The sequence below is a fragment of the Echeneis naucrates genome, chromosome 12 (assembly GCF_900963305.1).
Source record: "Echeneis naucrates chromosome 12, fEcheNa1.1, whole genome shotgun sequence".
NCBI classification, from domain to species: Eukaryota; Metazoa; Chordata; class Actinopteri; order Carangiformes; family Echeneidae; genus Echeneis; species Echeneis naucrates.
In genome coordinates this window covers 19,665,009-19,680,619 of record NC_042522.1, presented here as the reverse complement: position 1 = coordinate 19,680,619, position 15,611 = coordinate 19,665,009, and the positions used below count along the sequence as shown (strand labels likewise).

Below are 15,611 nucleotides of genomic sequence, written 5' to 3'. Positions count from 1 at the left end.
ATGTTTAGAAATTCTTTCTGAAAGTGACTGAAATTCAGACTGTGTGCTGAAGTTCCTTTGGGCTCACAGGAAATGGAGCTGTTGTTCAGAAAGTCCTGCTGCCCATACAGTCCTCCGCTCTGTTGTTTACAACTGACTGATTATGTAAGCAGTCTCACACAGCTGATGATGTTTGTGTTAAACCTGTTTCAACACGGCTGACGTTTATCGTTTATATTTTGTGATCAACACAATTATGTGACTTTAATTTTGGAAAATTGGATGCAATAAAAGGAACCTTTCACAATAAAAACCTCTTGGTTGTGTAATCTTCATGATATCTGCAGCACGAAAATGTATTTCCTCGTTCAGGGGAGGTTTTCCTACGCAGACTTCCTTTGATACCTGCGCAGACATCACTTCATTGGACATGGAGAAAATTCAATCAGTGTTTGTGAGGATATGATCAGATTTCTTCTGTAACTGAGGACCTTTCGGTTTTTAGACACGAGAAACTTATCCTGTCTCCATTTTCGCCCTCAGTACTTCTTCAGTGTCTCACTCTGGATCTTGTCTCCGTGTCCAACTGTCCGGTGTGATAATGTGGTGTCTGCACTTCTGCCCCATCCACAGATTAACCACGCTTTTGTCAGGGGGGGACAAAGAAAGGCCCCTCCCTGCTGCTGAGCCGGGGCTTTCAGCATGGCCCCTTGCCAGGGGAGGCTTTAAAAGGGTGGGGGCGCGTGGCTCCTCTCACTCTCACGGCAGGACAACCCAAGGGCATCAAAGCAAGGTGAGTCCCTGTCCCTGGCCCAGCATGGCACAGGGCAGACCGGCCCCCGTACTCACACACAAATACCCCACAGCGCAGCAGCCGGCCGGGCTCCAAACCCAGGGGTGAGATAATCGGTGGCGAGGGGGGAGGACATAGGTAGAGAAGGAGCCAGAGGAGCCTGGATCAGGCCCCCCGCTCCTCAAGCACTCTTCATTTTTGTGTAGGAACTAAAAATAGATGAGTTCAGGTTCAGGAATGATGCATTCAGGCTGATCCCGGAATCCAGGCCACCTCTCTACAGCTCACACTGAAGCTTCTGCACAGACTGTTTCAGTCCACAACAGTTCCAGCAGAGTTCAGGACGTGCGTGGCTATAAAGTAAAAGATCTTTGCAGCGTCCTCATACGTGTTTTTCTGTCTCCCTTTCAGACAAAATGACTCACCATTGCACCAAGTTCTCCGGCCACTGGAAGGTGAGTGTGCAGATGGAGGAACAGATTCATCCATCACCCCGCCAGAAGTCCTTTCAACCTACACGCTCTCTGTCTGCTTCCATTAAAACTCCTCTGGGAGAGAGCTGCCATTTCTTTCAGAATAAACACAGCTTCTGCACCTTGTCAGGATGTCAGGGGGGCATCAGGGGGCATTTCTTTGTGTTTATATGTGCTGATTTTCTCCTCATCAGATCATTGTCTTCGATGAGGAGTGCTTCCAGGGCCGCCGCCATGAGTTCACCTCAGAGTGCTGCAACGTGATGGAGTTTGGCTTCGAGACCGTGCGCTCCCTCAGAGTGGAGAGCGGAGCGTGAGTACACCCAACCACAGGCAGCAGGGGGTCACACTGAATGATGGGGGGGGGGGCAACCAGGAGCAGTATTTCATCACTGACACCATGTAACAGCAGCAACAGAGTCGACAACTAAATATGAACTTTACACAACACTGAACGTTTTACGCAACTCGCAATATGAACTGTGCTTCACTCCTGTTTCCTGATTTTGGTGGATGAATGCTTGAAGGCCACACTTCCTTTCTGGGTTTGAGTCGAGGCTCATCAGCATCATGGGTAACGTCGATTCTTACCCACATTTAACTGCCAGTTCTTTCATTTAAACGGCATTTGGATGATGCGTCTTCAAACTGTTCACTTCCAAACCTCCTCCAGAGACAGGTGAAAAGGGACGGGAAAGTAAATGATCCACGTCTTTCCTCCTTTCCTGTGGTCACTCTCTTTTCCCGCTCCACTCCAGTGGCAGTAATGCTCTTTAGATAGACGGCAGACTTCTTTGTGCATTTTTGATGATCAGTAAATGAACACGAACACTCAGGCGCTGGGACAATTAACAGAAGTCCCTGTCTCCATGTTTGTGCCGTCCCTGCACAGATCTGACAGGTAGCATGTCCTAACTTTGTCTCCCCAGCTGGGTGGGTTACGAGCACGCCTCCTACCAGGGACAGCAGTTTGTCCTGGAGAGGGGGGAGTATCCCCAGTGTGATGCTTTTGGCGGCAGCAATGCCTACCATGTTGAGAGACTGACCTCCTTCAGACCTATCGCCTGTGCTGTAAGTTCAACGCTTCTTGTGTTTTCTTGGCACTTTTGCTTCACAGATGTCGACATCTCTCTCTTGTGTGTGTCTGTCGGATCATAACAGTGGACTTGACTGACTGGAAAAACAACTTATATGCATTCTTTGTTCTTTTCTCTTTCTGTTCGTCCTCCAGAACCACAGAGAGTGTCGTATGACTATCTACGAGCGTGAGAACTTCCTGGGCCGCAAGGGCGAGCTGAGTGACGATTATCCCTCCCTCCAGGCCATGGGCTGGTGCAACAATGAAGTTGGCTCTCTCAGGATCCAGTCTGGAGCGTGAGTGTCCTCCTCTGCTCCCTCCATGTTTTTACCCAACTGTTCAAAAATAATCCTGGTTGCACTTTCACAACAATGATCTGTTGCAACATCTCATGCGGCCTTCCTCCCTGGCCTCTCTCTGATTTCCCAACAGCTTTGTGTGCTACCAGTACCCTGGTTATCGTGGATACCAGTATATCATGGAGTGTGATCGTCACTGTGGGGAGTACAAACACTTCAGGGAGTTTGGCTCCCACTGCCAGACCCCTCAGATCCAGTCCATCCGCCGTATTCAGCAGTAACTACTGACTCCAGATCCCCTTTTCCCCATCTGACCCTTCACCTTTGACCCCTGCTGCTTCCCAGTGCTGAATAAACTGTCTTTCTTAAACCTTACTGACTTCCACCATGTATCTGCTTCTCATCGGATCAAAAGATGAACAGATAGAGAGATAGAAACTGAGAACCTGCTCTTATTTGAGTTAATGTATAGAAAGAAATTAAAATATATGACATACAATATTTTCTAAATCTACGTTTGCATATGAGCTGTTTTCACTGTAATTTATAAATCATAGGCAGCAGCCTTGTTGGTCTGGTTGAGACTGCTTTACTTTAGGCACATTTGGAGTCTCTCATTTTAATTTATAAGGTTATAAAGATTGAATCAGATCAAGTCAAATTTACTTGAGAGATATTAAAAAAGCATAAAAATTGAGGTAAAAAGTATTAGAGAATAAAAATGTTAAAATGTGAAATGGAGGCAGATTTTACCTTCTTTTTTAGGTCATGTTACAGTTCAGATCTGGTCTCAGTTTAGATTCAACTCTGGCCTCCACTAACTGACCAGCTCCTGCAGGTCGGATTCATATACATCAAACATGCAAATGCATTTTGGCTTCAGACCATTTAGTGCAAACAAAAAGTAAAACTTTGAATTCAGGTCTGTGTCTGACTTGAAGCCACAGCAGCATGTGAAGCTGCTTCAGTTCTGTCCTGTGGACTGCTTTGCATTTACAGACCATTTGCATTCAGACCACTGACACCAGCTTGTGTTTCAGATGTAAATTATTGACTATTATTAGAGTTTACGCTGACTGACATTCACATTAGGATTTAAACTTCACAAAGGATGATGTGATAAATGATAATGATGTACTTTTTGTTGGTGTCCACACCAAACCAGCATGTTATCTTCCATATGGAGAAGAGGATTTTAGGCCGAGAGTATCTCTGTGGCACCAGAATACTTTATTTATAATACGATGTGACAGGTTTTACCTGTGATGTTTTCATTTCCACCATATCCTTTTAATCGTGCAGCCCTAATTTACACAAACCTGGTATAACTGTGAGCTGCAGTACATTTATGACACAGTGATGCTAAAGTGTCCATGTAAAGCATCAAATGGAAAACTTGTGCTTTTCTTGGGAGCCAAATATTTGGTCCGGGGGCCTCTATTTGCCTTGCACTGCCACATTGCTGCCCCCCACCCCCCTGCACTGTGAGGGCCCACTGTGACCTGCAGGCCCCTGGACTGCCTACAGCAGTGGCACTACCAGCAGTGGCCAGGAAACGGCACTGCACACCGGGTTCAGTGGCAAGCTATCACTGTGCTGTGATATGAATTAATGCAGCCATGCAATCAATGGGAAAAAAGTGGCGGGGGGGGGGGGCATGGCCTGTTTGTACGTTAGATATTCTGCAGCTTCCCTTCATACAATTCAAACACATCCTTTTTAGGTGCTCTGTGAAAAAACCCCAAATTAAAAAATGGAAAAATAACTTAATAAATAAACCCAGTTGTTTTTTTCATTTCTGATCAGAGTAAAAATGCAAACGACAGAAAATATGTAAGACACTGTAGCTGTCTCCGCGGTCCAGCCCCGGCCGGAGGTGACCCGCTCCGGGTTTTACAGCCTCCCTCCGCCGCAGTGGGAGGAAGTGGAAGCACGGAGCGAGCGGAGCCGCCGAGCCGGGACAGAAACACCCGATAAAAGACAGAATAACCCCGAAAAACACCGCGGACCGGGGACTCAGCGGAGACATGCGCCGGCCCGGAGCCCAGGAACCGAAAGCTTAATCCAGAAGCAGCGGACCGAAGCGCTCTGCCAGCCGGCAAGCCCGAGGACGGACGGAGCGCGTAGCCGAGGAAGGCTTCCCTCAGCCCGGATAGCAGCGGAGCACAGGAGCCGCTCAGCGGGGACGGAGGTGGGGGGGCTGCGCTGTCGGAGCTGCTTTATTTATCAGAGGAGAGGCGGAGGGGGCCGAACTGAGTCCCCTTCGGTTATTAATCACAAGTTTACGGCTGGAGGCTGGAGGTGGAGGTGGGGGGGCAGAGGGAGAAAGTTATCGGTGAACGAGCTGCGAGCTACCGCCGGCCAGCGCCCCCCCGCCTCCCCATCCAGCGGCGTCACCCGTAGCTCTCCGCTGGGTCTCCAGGCGAGGAGGAGCACCCTCCCCCCCTACACACACCCCCCTCCCCAGCAGCTATGGATTATTTTGTGACATTTTGTCGTTATTTTTGACCCTTCTGTGTGTGTTTTTTCCTCCGAGGCTGCCAGCCGTTAGCCGTTAGGTCCACCGCTGCCTGAAGCCGAGCCAGTGTCTCCGTCTCCCACCACCACCACCACCACGTCCCCCCCTCCACCTTCGTTAGTGCCAGCTGGTTGGCCGTGTTCGCTTGCTGGTAACGGGGGTATTTTCTCCTCGGTGTCTCTGTCGAGCCGGAAATTTAATTATTTCGAAAAATGAACGCGAAGTTCGTTTTTAGGCTCCTTTAAAAAAAAAAACACTTCGCCAGTTAGCTCGCTGGCTAGCAGGTTTCATTTAGCTAGCTAGCGCGGCGGCTAACTAGCGGAATATCGATATCGCCATCGGGGCTAAAAGCAGCTAGCTTTCGGGCGTGAGGATTTCAGAGCTGGTGGATCAGCCGATCACGTTTGGATTTGGTGCTAACCCGCTTAAGGTGTTGAAGCACAACCCATTTTTGTTTCATTATTTTTACTTTCTTCCTTCTCTGGCGACATTTTCGTGTGATTGATGAGCCGATAAGGAGGAACGTTGCAGCCGAACACAGGAAGCCAGAAGCAGCAGCAGCGGCGGCGGCGGCACAAACAACAGCGGCGTGTGGATGTTTTCATTTCCAGTTTATTCTTCACGTTTCCAGGGGAATGCAGATCGTCGGTAGCCCGTACTGCTGTGCTCGTTTTATCCGTGCCAAATCTCGGCTGACAGACTTTGCGTTTCCCGGAGAATCGTCCAGGACCCAGCCGGTGAACACTTGAACCTGTCGCCTCATGAATTCCCCTTTTTCGGGCTCGGTGACTGAAGCCGTCGCCCTCCTTGGAGGAAGAGAAGCGGCCACCACGCGTGTTTTTTGTGTTTTTATCTTTTAATGTGCAGAAACTTAAAAATCAGGCCGTTTTAAATTTCCTCTGTGTGTGTTTACATTGAGAGGAAAATCCTCCCCCCACCGCCACCCCCTCCAAACACATGCACCGGAGACAAACCAGTCACATTTCCATCCAGAGACCGGAGAAGTCCCCGGAGTCCCGTCTGCTTTGACAGCTGTCTCCAAGACCCAGCAGCTCAGCATCTCATACCGCATCAGAACCGGATCGGACCGTCGCTCTCATTTTGAAACCTGCACCTTAATCATTTTTATTAATTCACTAATACATTTTTTTGCACCTAAATGGGATTAACAGGACGGTGATCCGGCGGCCATTTCTTGAGTAACCTGCCACCCAAATGTCTTCCCTCTTGAATTTCCTATTTTCATGTATATGACGGTAGTTTGAGGCGAGGTGAGCCGACAGCCAGCAGCCGGAGACAGTCGATGGTCAGCCCCCCCGGCCCCGTCACGCACCTCGGCCCTGGATGGTGGTCACATCTGGTGCAGGACATTATTGTTTTTTAATTCCCTAAGAACAGAACCCCTCCGCCCTCCCCTCCCTCCCCAGACCCCCTGAAAAAGCCCCGGTTATTTTATTGATCTGCTCGTCCCAGGGTCGAAAGATGGCGGACCTCGAAGCGGTGCTCGCCGATGTCAGTTATCTGATGGCGATGGAGAAGAGCAAGTCTACTCCGGCGGCCCGGGCGAGTAAGAAAATCATCCTGCCTGAGCCCAGGTAAGCACATTTATCCGGGCTGCAGCTCTGTTTGTGTGTTTGGCAGACGGGTTATTCTTTTCCTTTTTTATGTGCATGCTATGCAGCCATATAGGGAGATGGAGGCAGTGCTTCCTCTCAAACCTCTGACTGTATACTATAGCCGCCAAGTGAAATATGACTGTGGAGGCTGACATTTCTTCATGTCACTGAAACAACCAAACCGAGATTCATGACTGAATCTCACCAAGAGGCTGAACAGAACATTTGATGTGCTGAGTGTTAGTTTTTCCAGGTCTTAACTGTGTTTTGTGCAGCCTGTGTGCTGCTGCCAGCCTTCTGATGCAGTTGCACTGCCAGTACATGCAGCTCTTGATCTGAAACTCCTGCTCATCCATGCTGTTTGCAAGCCACCCGAGCAAAAAGGCCATCAGACTACAGCTAAATCCGACCTTAAAACACTATGAGCCCCAGCCCCAGCCCCCTCTTTCTCCTCCTCCTCTCACCTCAACCAACATCATCTACATCTACACATAATTGCACATCCTTTTGTCCCTGCTATGCAGCTTGTTAGAGACATGAAGGTGCCGACTCAGACCTGGTTTTTGGTAATGTAGTCACTTCATTGTGGAGGATGTGGTTAAAATTTGTTTATTGACATGCTTCTTTTTCGTGAACAGTTTTTAAATATACCGGTGTTATTCCAGCTCAGCGAAACCATACCGACCATGTGAACTGTAGCTCTGCGGTGTAGAGCTCAGAAATATCTGCCAGCCTGTTTCAGGTTTCTTTTGTGTGCATAGTGTTTATATTTTACCTTCCTGTGCTTCAATTTTGTTAATCACAAACTGAGAAGTATTAGACACACCCACGTGTGTGTAAACTTAGTGGGTGTGCATGATGATTTCACAGTGCTGATGCGACTTAAACAAGGATAATGTTTAAACCAAGAGTTCTTTTTTTTTTGAACCCCTTTTGCAGATAGTCAGCTATTTTAGTGACTTGCTGACTTGTCTTGGCAGATGAGCTGAAAGTGCACTGATCCAGAAGGTGTCTTTACACACAGTAATTAATATATAGCCTGTTGATCTTTTCAGCTGACATTAGTTAATGAAAGGGACATTCTTCAGTAGTTAATTAAACATGCCAGTTTTGGTCAATTTCCATTTATAGTTTTTGGAGGAAATAAACCATTCATTACCCCATATACCTAATTTATCCATCCAGCCATCAAGCAGGAGAATCTAGAAAAATAATTTCACATCCAGGCTCTCCGGATTTTTAATGATGTTTAACTGACAACTGTCAAGCTCAACATAGTACCATGCTTTTTTATCTGTAATATTTATATAAATACTAATATTTCTCAGTGTGTCTTTCCAGCCCTATGAGATATTCTAATGTTCTTGAGGTTATTTCAGCTCCAGCTGGCATGCACCTAGCAGTGCTGATAAGTGGTAACCTTCATCAAATAGTTTCTAAATTGATAAATGTGAATTTTCTTCCTTTGGACTGGTATTGGTTTCCTTTTTATGTCTGATTGGTATGAAGATGAACTTGTGACAACACAAAACTTTACACAGCCAATCCATCAAAGTAAACAGTCACATTTGTGAATCAACCATAAAAAATGCTCTTAATGTTGCATAGCAGCACGGAGCGGTGTAATCAGCCACCATCTTCAGCCCAGTGGTAAATGTGACAATTGCTCATCTTTGAATATAGATGCATAAAATTATGATTGACTCCAAATTCCAGTAAGAGCACCACAGTGATGATTTTTTTGATCCCAAACCAGGTTAGGTTGGGAGGTTGGGATCCTCTTCAGCACTTTATGATGTTTAAAGCCTAGATACGGTCAGCAGCAATAAAAGCGAATGTTGGGCTGTAAACCCACATCATCAAGGCCACATGACTGCAATATCACCACCATTAAACTTCTATACTAACACTTCCACAGAAGCTTTTCCTCTGACAAACTCAGTGTCAGGTTTTAGAAATACAACCAGGCTGGATAGGTGGACTGATGAGTTCATTATTTCAACATTTAACATCCCAACAACCTCTGTCGTCTTTTAGTCCCTAGTTAGCAACAGATGGAGGAACTCCAAGAATCAGGACTTGGGTATTGAGTGAGTGGTCTCAGTCTTTACGTGGTCTCAGTCTTCCAACCGTAAAGCCAGAGACCTCAAGACCAGGATGTGCTCCAATGCAACTTTCCATGTATTAGCACTTATTCCTCCAGGACTCTTATTTTTTTAACCCTCTAGTGACTCAGTTTTATCATGTGGGGGCAGGTCTGTCAGTCCAAAACAAGTGTCAACGCATCAAGTTGTATATTTTCCTCTAACTGGGACCAGACAAAAAAATAGCGACTGAGACCATAAACTCATGAGGAAGATGTTTACCGAACCAATAAATGAATTTGAGCCATCGTAGACATCAATATGATGTTGCAAGTATGTCCATTTTTATGTACAGACTGTGGTTCAAACAAATTAGATGCAAAGGAGGATTAGCATGGTTGCTACTGTGCCCTTTAGATTCTTTAAGCAGTACTTTAAATGTGTTTTACAAATCCAACTCCAGCAGGCAAAGCTGTAGCACATTAAAAAAGTATAAAATTATTTTTTGTGGCTAGTTAGGCCATATGCTCCAAAAGTGGCCTTTTAACTATTTTATTGCTGTGAAAACGTGACACTGTTTAAACTGTTGTGAGTGGAGAGTTTAGAGACGTGTTTCAGAACTTCCTTTCAGTATTTAATGTGAAAACTTCCCAGATGCATTGTGACCGAAGGTGAGTGTTTCAGTACTGAGACAATATACTTCACTGACAGGAAATCTTTCTTGGTATTTTACCACACGGTGGAATTAGTTTTCAGCTATTGACTCAACAAATCAAGATTATGGACACAACAAAACAAAGGCAAAGTGTTCAAAGTCAGCTGGTACAGCAGGTCAGAATGGACATAACCTGGTTTCATTACTGACATTGATGAGTGTGATGTCGTATCGATGTGGTAAAGACGCAGGATGTGAGAATTTGTCAGATAAATGACCAGTCGGAACAGTTTTGACATGTCTGTGGACAGAAACTTTGGTGTGTTCTGTATTGCTTTTTGCTCAGCCTTAGCTTACCCTTCACTTTATTAGCATAAAGTCAAAGATCAAAAGCAAACAGAAAAACCCCCAGCTCTGTTGTTCTCTTCCCTTGTTATTCAGTTAACCCCAACTTGTCTTGTGGTGTTTTGTAGCTGTATTAAGTCATAGTGCTCCAGATGTAAATCGGTTTCCTTTGTGTTTCAGCAATCTAGAATTTATCAATGAATGAATGAATGACCTATAAAATTGATGGCACACCTGGAAATGAGGCAGTCATCACAGGCTCTTCTCAAGGCAATAGATACTTGAATCAATGAAAGCAAAGTCTTTAAAATCAAATATAACGCAGTAACATCACTCAGTGTGACTGTTCTTGTGTCAACATATTAAGCATCATCGTTTCGTGCTAATTCAGACGGGTGTTCAAAGTAGAGCGACAAGACCAGTTAATGTCTGTTTGATTGTGCTGCGAACACAGTCACGCAAGTCCACTGTGGCCTTGTTTGGTTAATATATTTTTAGCAAGAGTGTATGACCATTTCTTTAATTTCATAGGAAACCACTCACCTCACCTCCCCCGTGGTGAAGTGATCCCCAACTAATTACAGCTCAACCTTAATGTGGCAAAATTGTCACACATTTCACAGGTTCCCCATTTCTCAACAGTTCTGCATCTAACTGTTTCTGCATCAACAGTTAGTTATCAGGCAATGTCGGTTATAATTAATACAGTAAAAAGGTAGAATACTTGTTGATATGGAAGTATGCATTAAGGGGCTAAAGGATGTGGCTGACTCTAAATGATAAACTGAAACATAAGTGGTTCCTGCTGAAAATACAAATATTGTTCCATTTAGGGGAAAGTGTTAAAATCCATAAAAAGATATTCATGATTTTTTTTTTCCAAAATCGAAAGCTGGGAACCTCCTGACAGCTCAGTTTCTAAATCCAGGCTGAGAGCATTTATCTGTGGACTGAGACCTTGGATACTTTCACTGGATTAATGTAGAAGGTAGACCTGATTTTATAATCCAAGAGCACATGGCGGTCTACCTTTAGACTATATGAGAATTTTAAATTGCCTAGTAAATCCAAAGCCTCTATGCTCAGTAGTTTCCTCAAACAGCTCTTTTTATCAAATGAGGAAATGATTTTTGTTAGGGACTATTTTCAGCATCTATTTCATCCACATTTATTTTTCTCATCATTATCATTTGGGTCAACAATACAGTATGTATTTGTTAGATTACATCTAAATAAAACACAGTGTTTATGGTAATGAAGGAACATATCACCAGGTACAACAGTGAGACTGACTGATGTGTTGTAATAGTTTGTGCAAACGGTGTCGCTCCAGTTGAAGAAAAACAAATGGAGTACCCATATTATTGGATCAGCAGTACTTTCATTAACTCAATAAATCTGTATGAAATCCTGCTGCAGAGGCGTTTGGACAGCTTATTGATCAGTATTGATCATGTTGACTTCTACAGGATGATGCTGTTGGAGTTTAAAAACAGCTCTCCTCCATACGCAGTGTGTTATCTGTTAGCACTAAGAGAAGCTGATGTGACCCAGCTTGTTCAATGGTGTAACTGTACGCTATGCTAACTGAGTTCGCTGCTCCTCATTAGATGTTCAGTCCAGAATCCATGTTGCGAAACATTGACTTCAGAAGTTAATCCAAGGATTGGCAACCATGTGCTGCTGAGGCCCTTGAGGGGCACTGGGGTTCCTGCTAAGGTAAAGCCATTTGACTGATTAGCACATTATCAAGGACAGAGGAAGAGTTGATCAGGGAGATCATCTGATGTGTAGTTACTGATGTTTGTGTTGTTTCTGTGCAGACAAACTCAAACATGCTGGTTTATTCAGTTATTCTCTGTTTGACATGAGTTTTGTTATTTATTGCAGCAGATAAGAGTCTCAGCTAATGGACTCGGGACTGTTATTATTACTGCTGCCACATTAATTAATTGGTAAAGCACGACTTTTAGTAGTGGGACAATTATTTAAACCGTGTCACTTCTGTCATTGTTATTTTTATTACTGGTATTATTACAGTCACAATAATCTGTCCAACACAACTGGATGAACTTGTTGTGTTTTGTCTCCTCTGAGGAGCCATTACCGCTCTTATTTTGGTTGTGCTCGACAGCTTCAGGCTTTAGAGGAGTTCCTTTAATTTGGGTTGAACTCTAAAGGATCTGCAGTTAACAGGAGGGAGGGACATTATCTGGGAATTTGGTTCCTGAAAATAGCAGAAGTAGATAAAACGTATGCACAGGGTTTAACAGTGGTGGCGCATGTGTGAGGCTTTCAGCCACATGCTTGTTGAGAGGGGTGGTGGGGGCAGTTAAATGTGGCACTTTTGAGATAGTGTGGTGCTGCCACATTCTCGGCGGGCCACGGCTATGTCCTCTGGCAGAGAGGTGAGACTTTGACAGCAACACTGGAGGCAGTTGAGATGAGGGGCGGTGGGGGCGGGCGGTCGGGACGACTCGGCGTGAGAGAGGAATCCATATCCGAGATGAGACGTGACGAAAGTTACAGCAGGAGGGGATGTTAGCTGTTTGAATCTACACCCTCCCCGATTGTTCTCATTTTTACATTTTATCAGTTGTAGTAATTAACAGAAATGTCACTTCTGAACAGTCCTTTTGAAATGTGAAAATTTGAAATGAAAATTCTTGAAATTTAAAATTGACTACACTTCTAATGTCAGATTATCAAGGTTGTCAAGTAGGGGACAACACAGGTTTCTGATTTCTTTTAGTTCAAAGGAATCATGTTTTCAAAATGTGAGGACCCTTAAAGATCGCATGAATATGAATGTGGATGTCCTTGAGCCTTAAAACCAGCTAATAGGAAGAATAAGAACTTTGTAGTCTGTAGTAGGCCTCCATGAGGTCGTGTGTGTGTGTGTGTGTGTGTGTGTGTGTGTGTGTGTGTGTGTGTATATATATATATATAGTACTTTTATATAATGTGTGACATCCTCAGTTTAGTTTAGCAGAAATTTGTCATAATTTCTGCAGGTGGAAAAACAAGATGGTGGCTAAACCAAACATAGCAAAAGAGTCACTGATTAGGAAGTCTGGAAGCTGACAAAGTATTTGAAAGTGGCTCTTTTTAGCTCTGGTCAAACATCTTGTATGATCTGACTGTTCATGTGATCTGCAAACCAAAGTGATGTAGATTCCTTCGTTTTCATATTAGTTAGCAGCTCTCTGGGTTGGTGTTGGTGTGGGGGGGGCGTCGGTTTTAGTCTCTGTTTAGCTCATGACCGCCTTGGATGGAGCAGTGAGTCACTACCAAAGGCCTAATGGCTCCATTTGACCCCCCTCCAACACAATTCTTCCTCGAACACTGGAAGCAGTGTTACACACAATACACAGACACACACTAATGTACATACATACACTTTTCCAGCAGGCCATTGTCACACTTGAGTCATCATGGTTTCCTATGCTGTCCTGTGGATGCCTGTTGCTCAGTGTTTGAACTGATGTCAGTATTCCACCGACTTGATTTAGATTTGATTTTTTACTTTTTATTCTCTTTTAAACATAATCTGCAGATCTGTGTTGTACTTTTCAGGATTTCCTTTCATGTTGGAAACAGGACATCAGATCGGCATGCTGTTGGCAGCTTCTGAGTTTACCCATTCTTAATTATATTCCAGCTCAGCTAACTAAAGTGTAATTGCAAGATGTCCGCAGTGGACGCCCTCACAGATAAGGCCATTCTGTTGTGGCAGTGAATTGGGACAGCCCAGGATTTTTTTTGTTCTCTGCAGTTGGACTGAAAACCAACGTGGACGGTGCCATCTTGTTATAATCACACAAGGTGCTAAATCCTGAAACTAACATTGCTACTACTGCAGCTGCTTTTCAGCCAACGCTCAGTGAACATTTGTCTGAGATGAAAAAAAAAACACTTCAGTGAATTCACAATTATAAATACACCTAAACTGAAACTAAAACCAACTCTGAAGCTTTTCAGTGCCTCTGTGAATTAATAGGAAATGACGGGTTGTTCGAAAATTGCTCAATTTGTCTTGTTCACTTGAAGGCAGCAGCCGGAAAAACAGGTTTAAGAGTAACTAGTTTTTCTGGTAAAGTGAGTAATTACATGTCTAGGGGCTTAAATAAGCTAAAATATGTCCCTCCTCCCTCAGTTTGTCTTTATGTATGAAATGAGCTTGTTGTGAGTCACAATGTGATTTAAAGGACGATTAAAAGCCAATTTGAGCTTAAAATAAAGAGTAGCAGGTCCGATCCTCTGCGCTCAGTCCTGTGTGCGGCGTTATCAACGCAGTTTAATTACATGCCTGCAGACTCGGCTGCAGAAATGTCCGTCACATCCTGTTCACATGTTAAATATTTACACATCTGCATACCTGCTGTAGAATGACAGGGTCAGCAATACAATGCTGTCACAGTGCTAGTGTACAGATCAGCAGCTCATGAAAGCAGGACGTTTGTTTAGTTCTGTTCAGTAGAGCTGCTGCTCTTCAAACTAAAGATAGACCCTGAAGACCCAGAGAGAAACCAACAGTTAACCTAGTTTGGCTCCTTTACGCAGCCTGAACCCTGACCTTTTACTGCTGCACTAAAGCCGCGCAGCCCTGTACTACCACATCACTTACGTGGGTTTTGAAACCTTTGTCGCCCACCTGGAGATTCACTACACTTCAGTTCAGACAAAGGAGATTTTATGTGAGTGTAGCCTGAGCTGCTGTGGTTCCTCCAGACATGTTTTAAAAATCTTATGCTATGATTCACCTTTCATTCAACCCATTTCCAGCCACATTAAGGCCTCTTCTTATTAAGTTGTTGTTTTTTAAAAATGTCACCACATCTCCACAAACACAGAATCCACTCAACCTCAGCTAATTATACATACCACTCAATAAAGACTCATAAAACAAGGAGGGGAAAAAAAAACAACAGACATTGAATGTCTTCTTATTTTTCTGAAAGTTAAATAACCGCATGAGTTATAGAAGGGTCAACACTTCCATGGGATTTGTGATGTCAAAGCCATGAGAATGAGATATTTGATGACTTTGCCAAAAAGGTGACTGAAATGATAATTAGAAAATAAAAACACTTTCCAAATAATTTTAATTGGCTAATTGTGCAGTAAAGGGTGTTTATGGATATTAATGATGAGGTCAAATCACAGTGGATTGGTCTCTCGTTTTCACCAATTTACCAATTTACTGTCACAGCAGTGGCTTTTTTGGATTTAGTGAAGGTCACAGGAGACATGAGAGGGATGCTTTTAGTAGCGCTTGGTTTATCATAACAGAAGTAATTCTGCTGGCGAGGTGAGCACATTCTCATCTCACTGTGGGAACAGCTGCTTCATGCTGGAACAGATGTAATGGAGGCGAAATTACATAACTGCAGCCAAAAGGAAGGTGCTGTGTGTGTGTGTGTGTGTGTGTGTGTGTGTGTGTGTGTGTGTGTGTGTGTGTGTGTGTGTGTGTGTGTGTGTGTGTGTGTGTGTGTGTGTGTGTGTGTGTGTGTGTTGTAATGGACCTTGTGTATATGTAGCCACACATTCAGAAGAGAGCAGGTACCAGAACTCAGCAGCTTCACCACATCCCAACAGTGGGAACAAAATGTGAGCCTCAGCTCCACTGACCCTGAGTTTGTGGCCGTGTTGCTGGTTTTGACTGGTTTAACAAAACTGGAGGCTTGAAAACAGCATCTTACAAACCACAAAGTGATGTGAAGACTAATTTATGGACAGACAAATGTCAGACTGATGTTGCAGTGTTGCGT

The 15,611-nt window shown here is 44.3% G+C and overlaps 2 protein-coding genes across 4 annotated transcripts in view; both read left to right on the top strand.

Annotated features, from left to right (window-relative positions):
* Window positions 1–404: 404 nt before the first annotated feature.
* On the top strand, window positions 405–2,997 carry cryba4 (crystallin, beta A4). The gene is made up of 6 exons (XM_029516020.1): window positions 405–772; window positions 1,184–1,227; window positions 1,440–1,558; window positions 2,175–2,316; window positions 2,477–2,619; window positions 2,756–2,997. Exons 2-6 carry the CDS (start codon window positions 1,189–1,191, stop codon window positions 2,901–2,903), a joined length of 591 nt encoding a protein of 196 aa, XP_029371880.1. The 5' UTR covers window positions 405–772; window positions 1,184–1,188; the 3' UTR covers window positions 2,904–2,997.
* Window positions 2,998–4,538: 1,541 nt separating this feature from the next.
* The window catches only part of grk3 (G protein-coupled receptor kinase 3), a 43,989-nt gene continuing 32,916 nt past the window's right edge, over window positions 4,539–15,611 (top strand). For all 3 annotated transcript variants that reach the window (XM_029515542.1, XM_029515541.1, XM_029515543.1), the window contains exon 1: window positions 4,539–6,735. In XM_029515542.1, the coding sequence (XP_029371402.1) occupies window positions 6,623–6,735 (113 nt within the window). In that variant the 5' untranslated portion in view covers window positions 4,539–6,622. The remainder of the gene's footprint in view (window positions 6,736–15,611) is intronic.

Excerpts from the sequence above, each read along its gene's own strand:
- cryba4 (XM_029516020.1), top strand. The coding sequence starts at position 1,189 with ATGACTCACCATTGCACCAAGTTCTCCGGCCACTGGAAG. Across the intron at positions 2,317-2,476 it reads TCAGACCTATCGCCTGTGCT|AACCACAGAGAGTGTCGTAT; the intron begins GTAAGTTCAACG and ends TTCGTCCTCCAG. Across the intron at positions 2,620-2,755 it reads CTCAGGATCCAGTCTGGAGC|CTTTGTGTGCTACCAGTACC; the intron begins GTGAGTGTCCTC and ends ATTTCCCAACAG.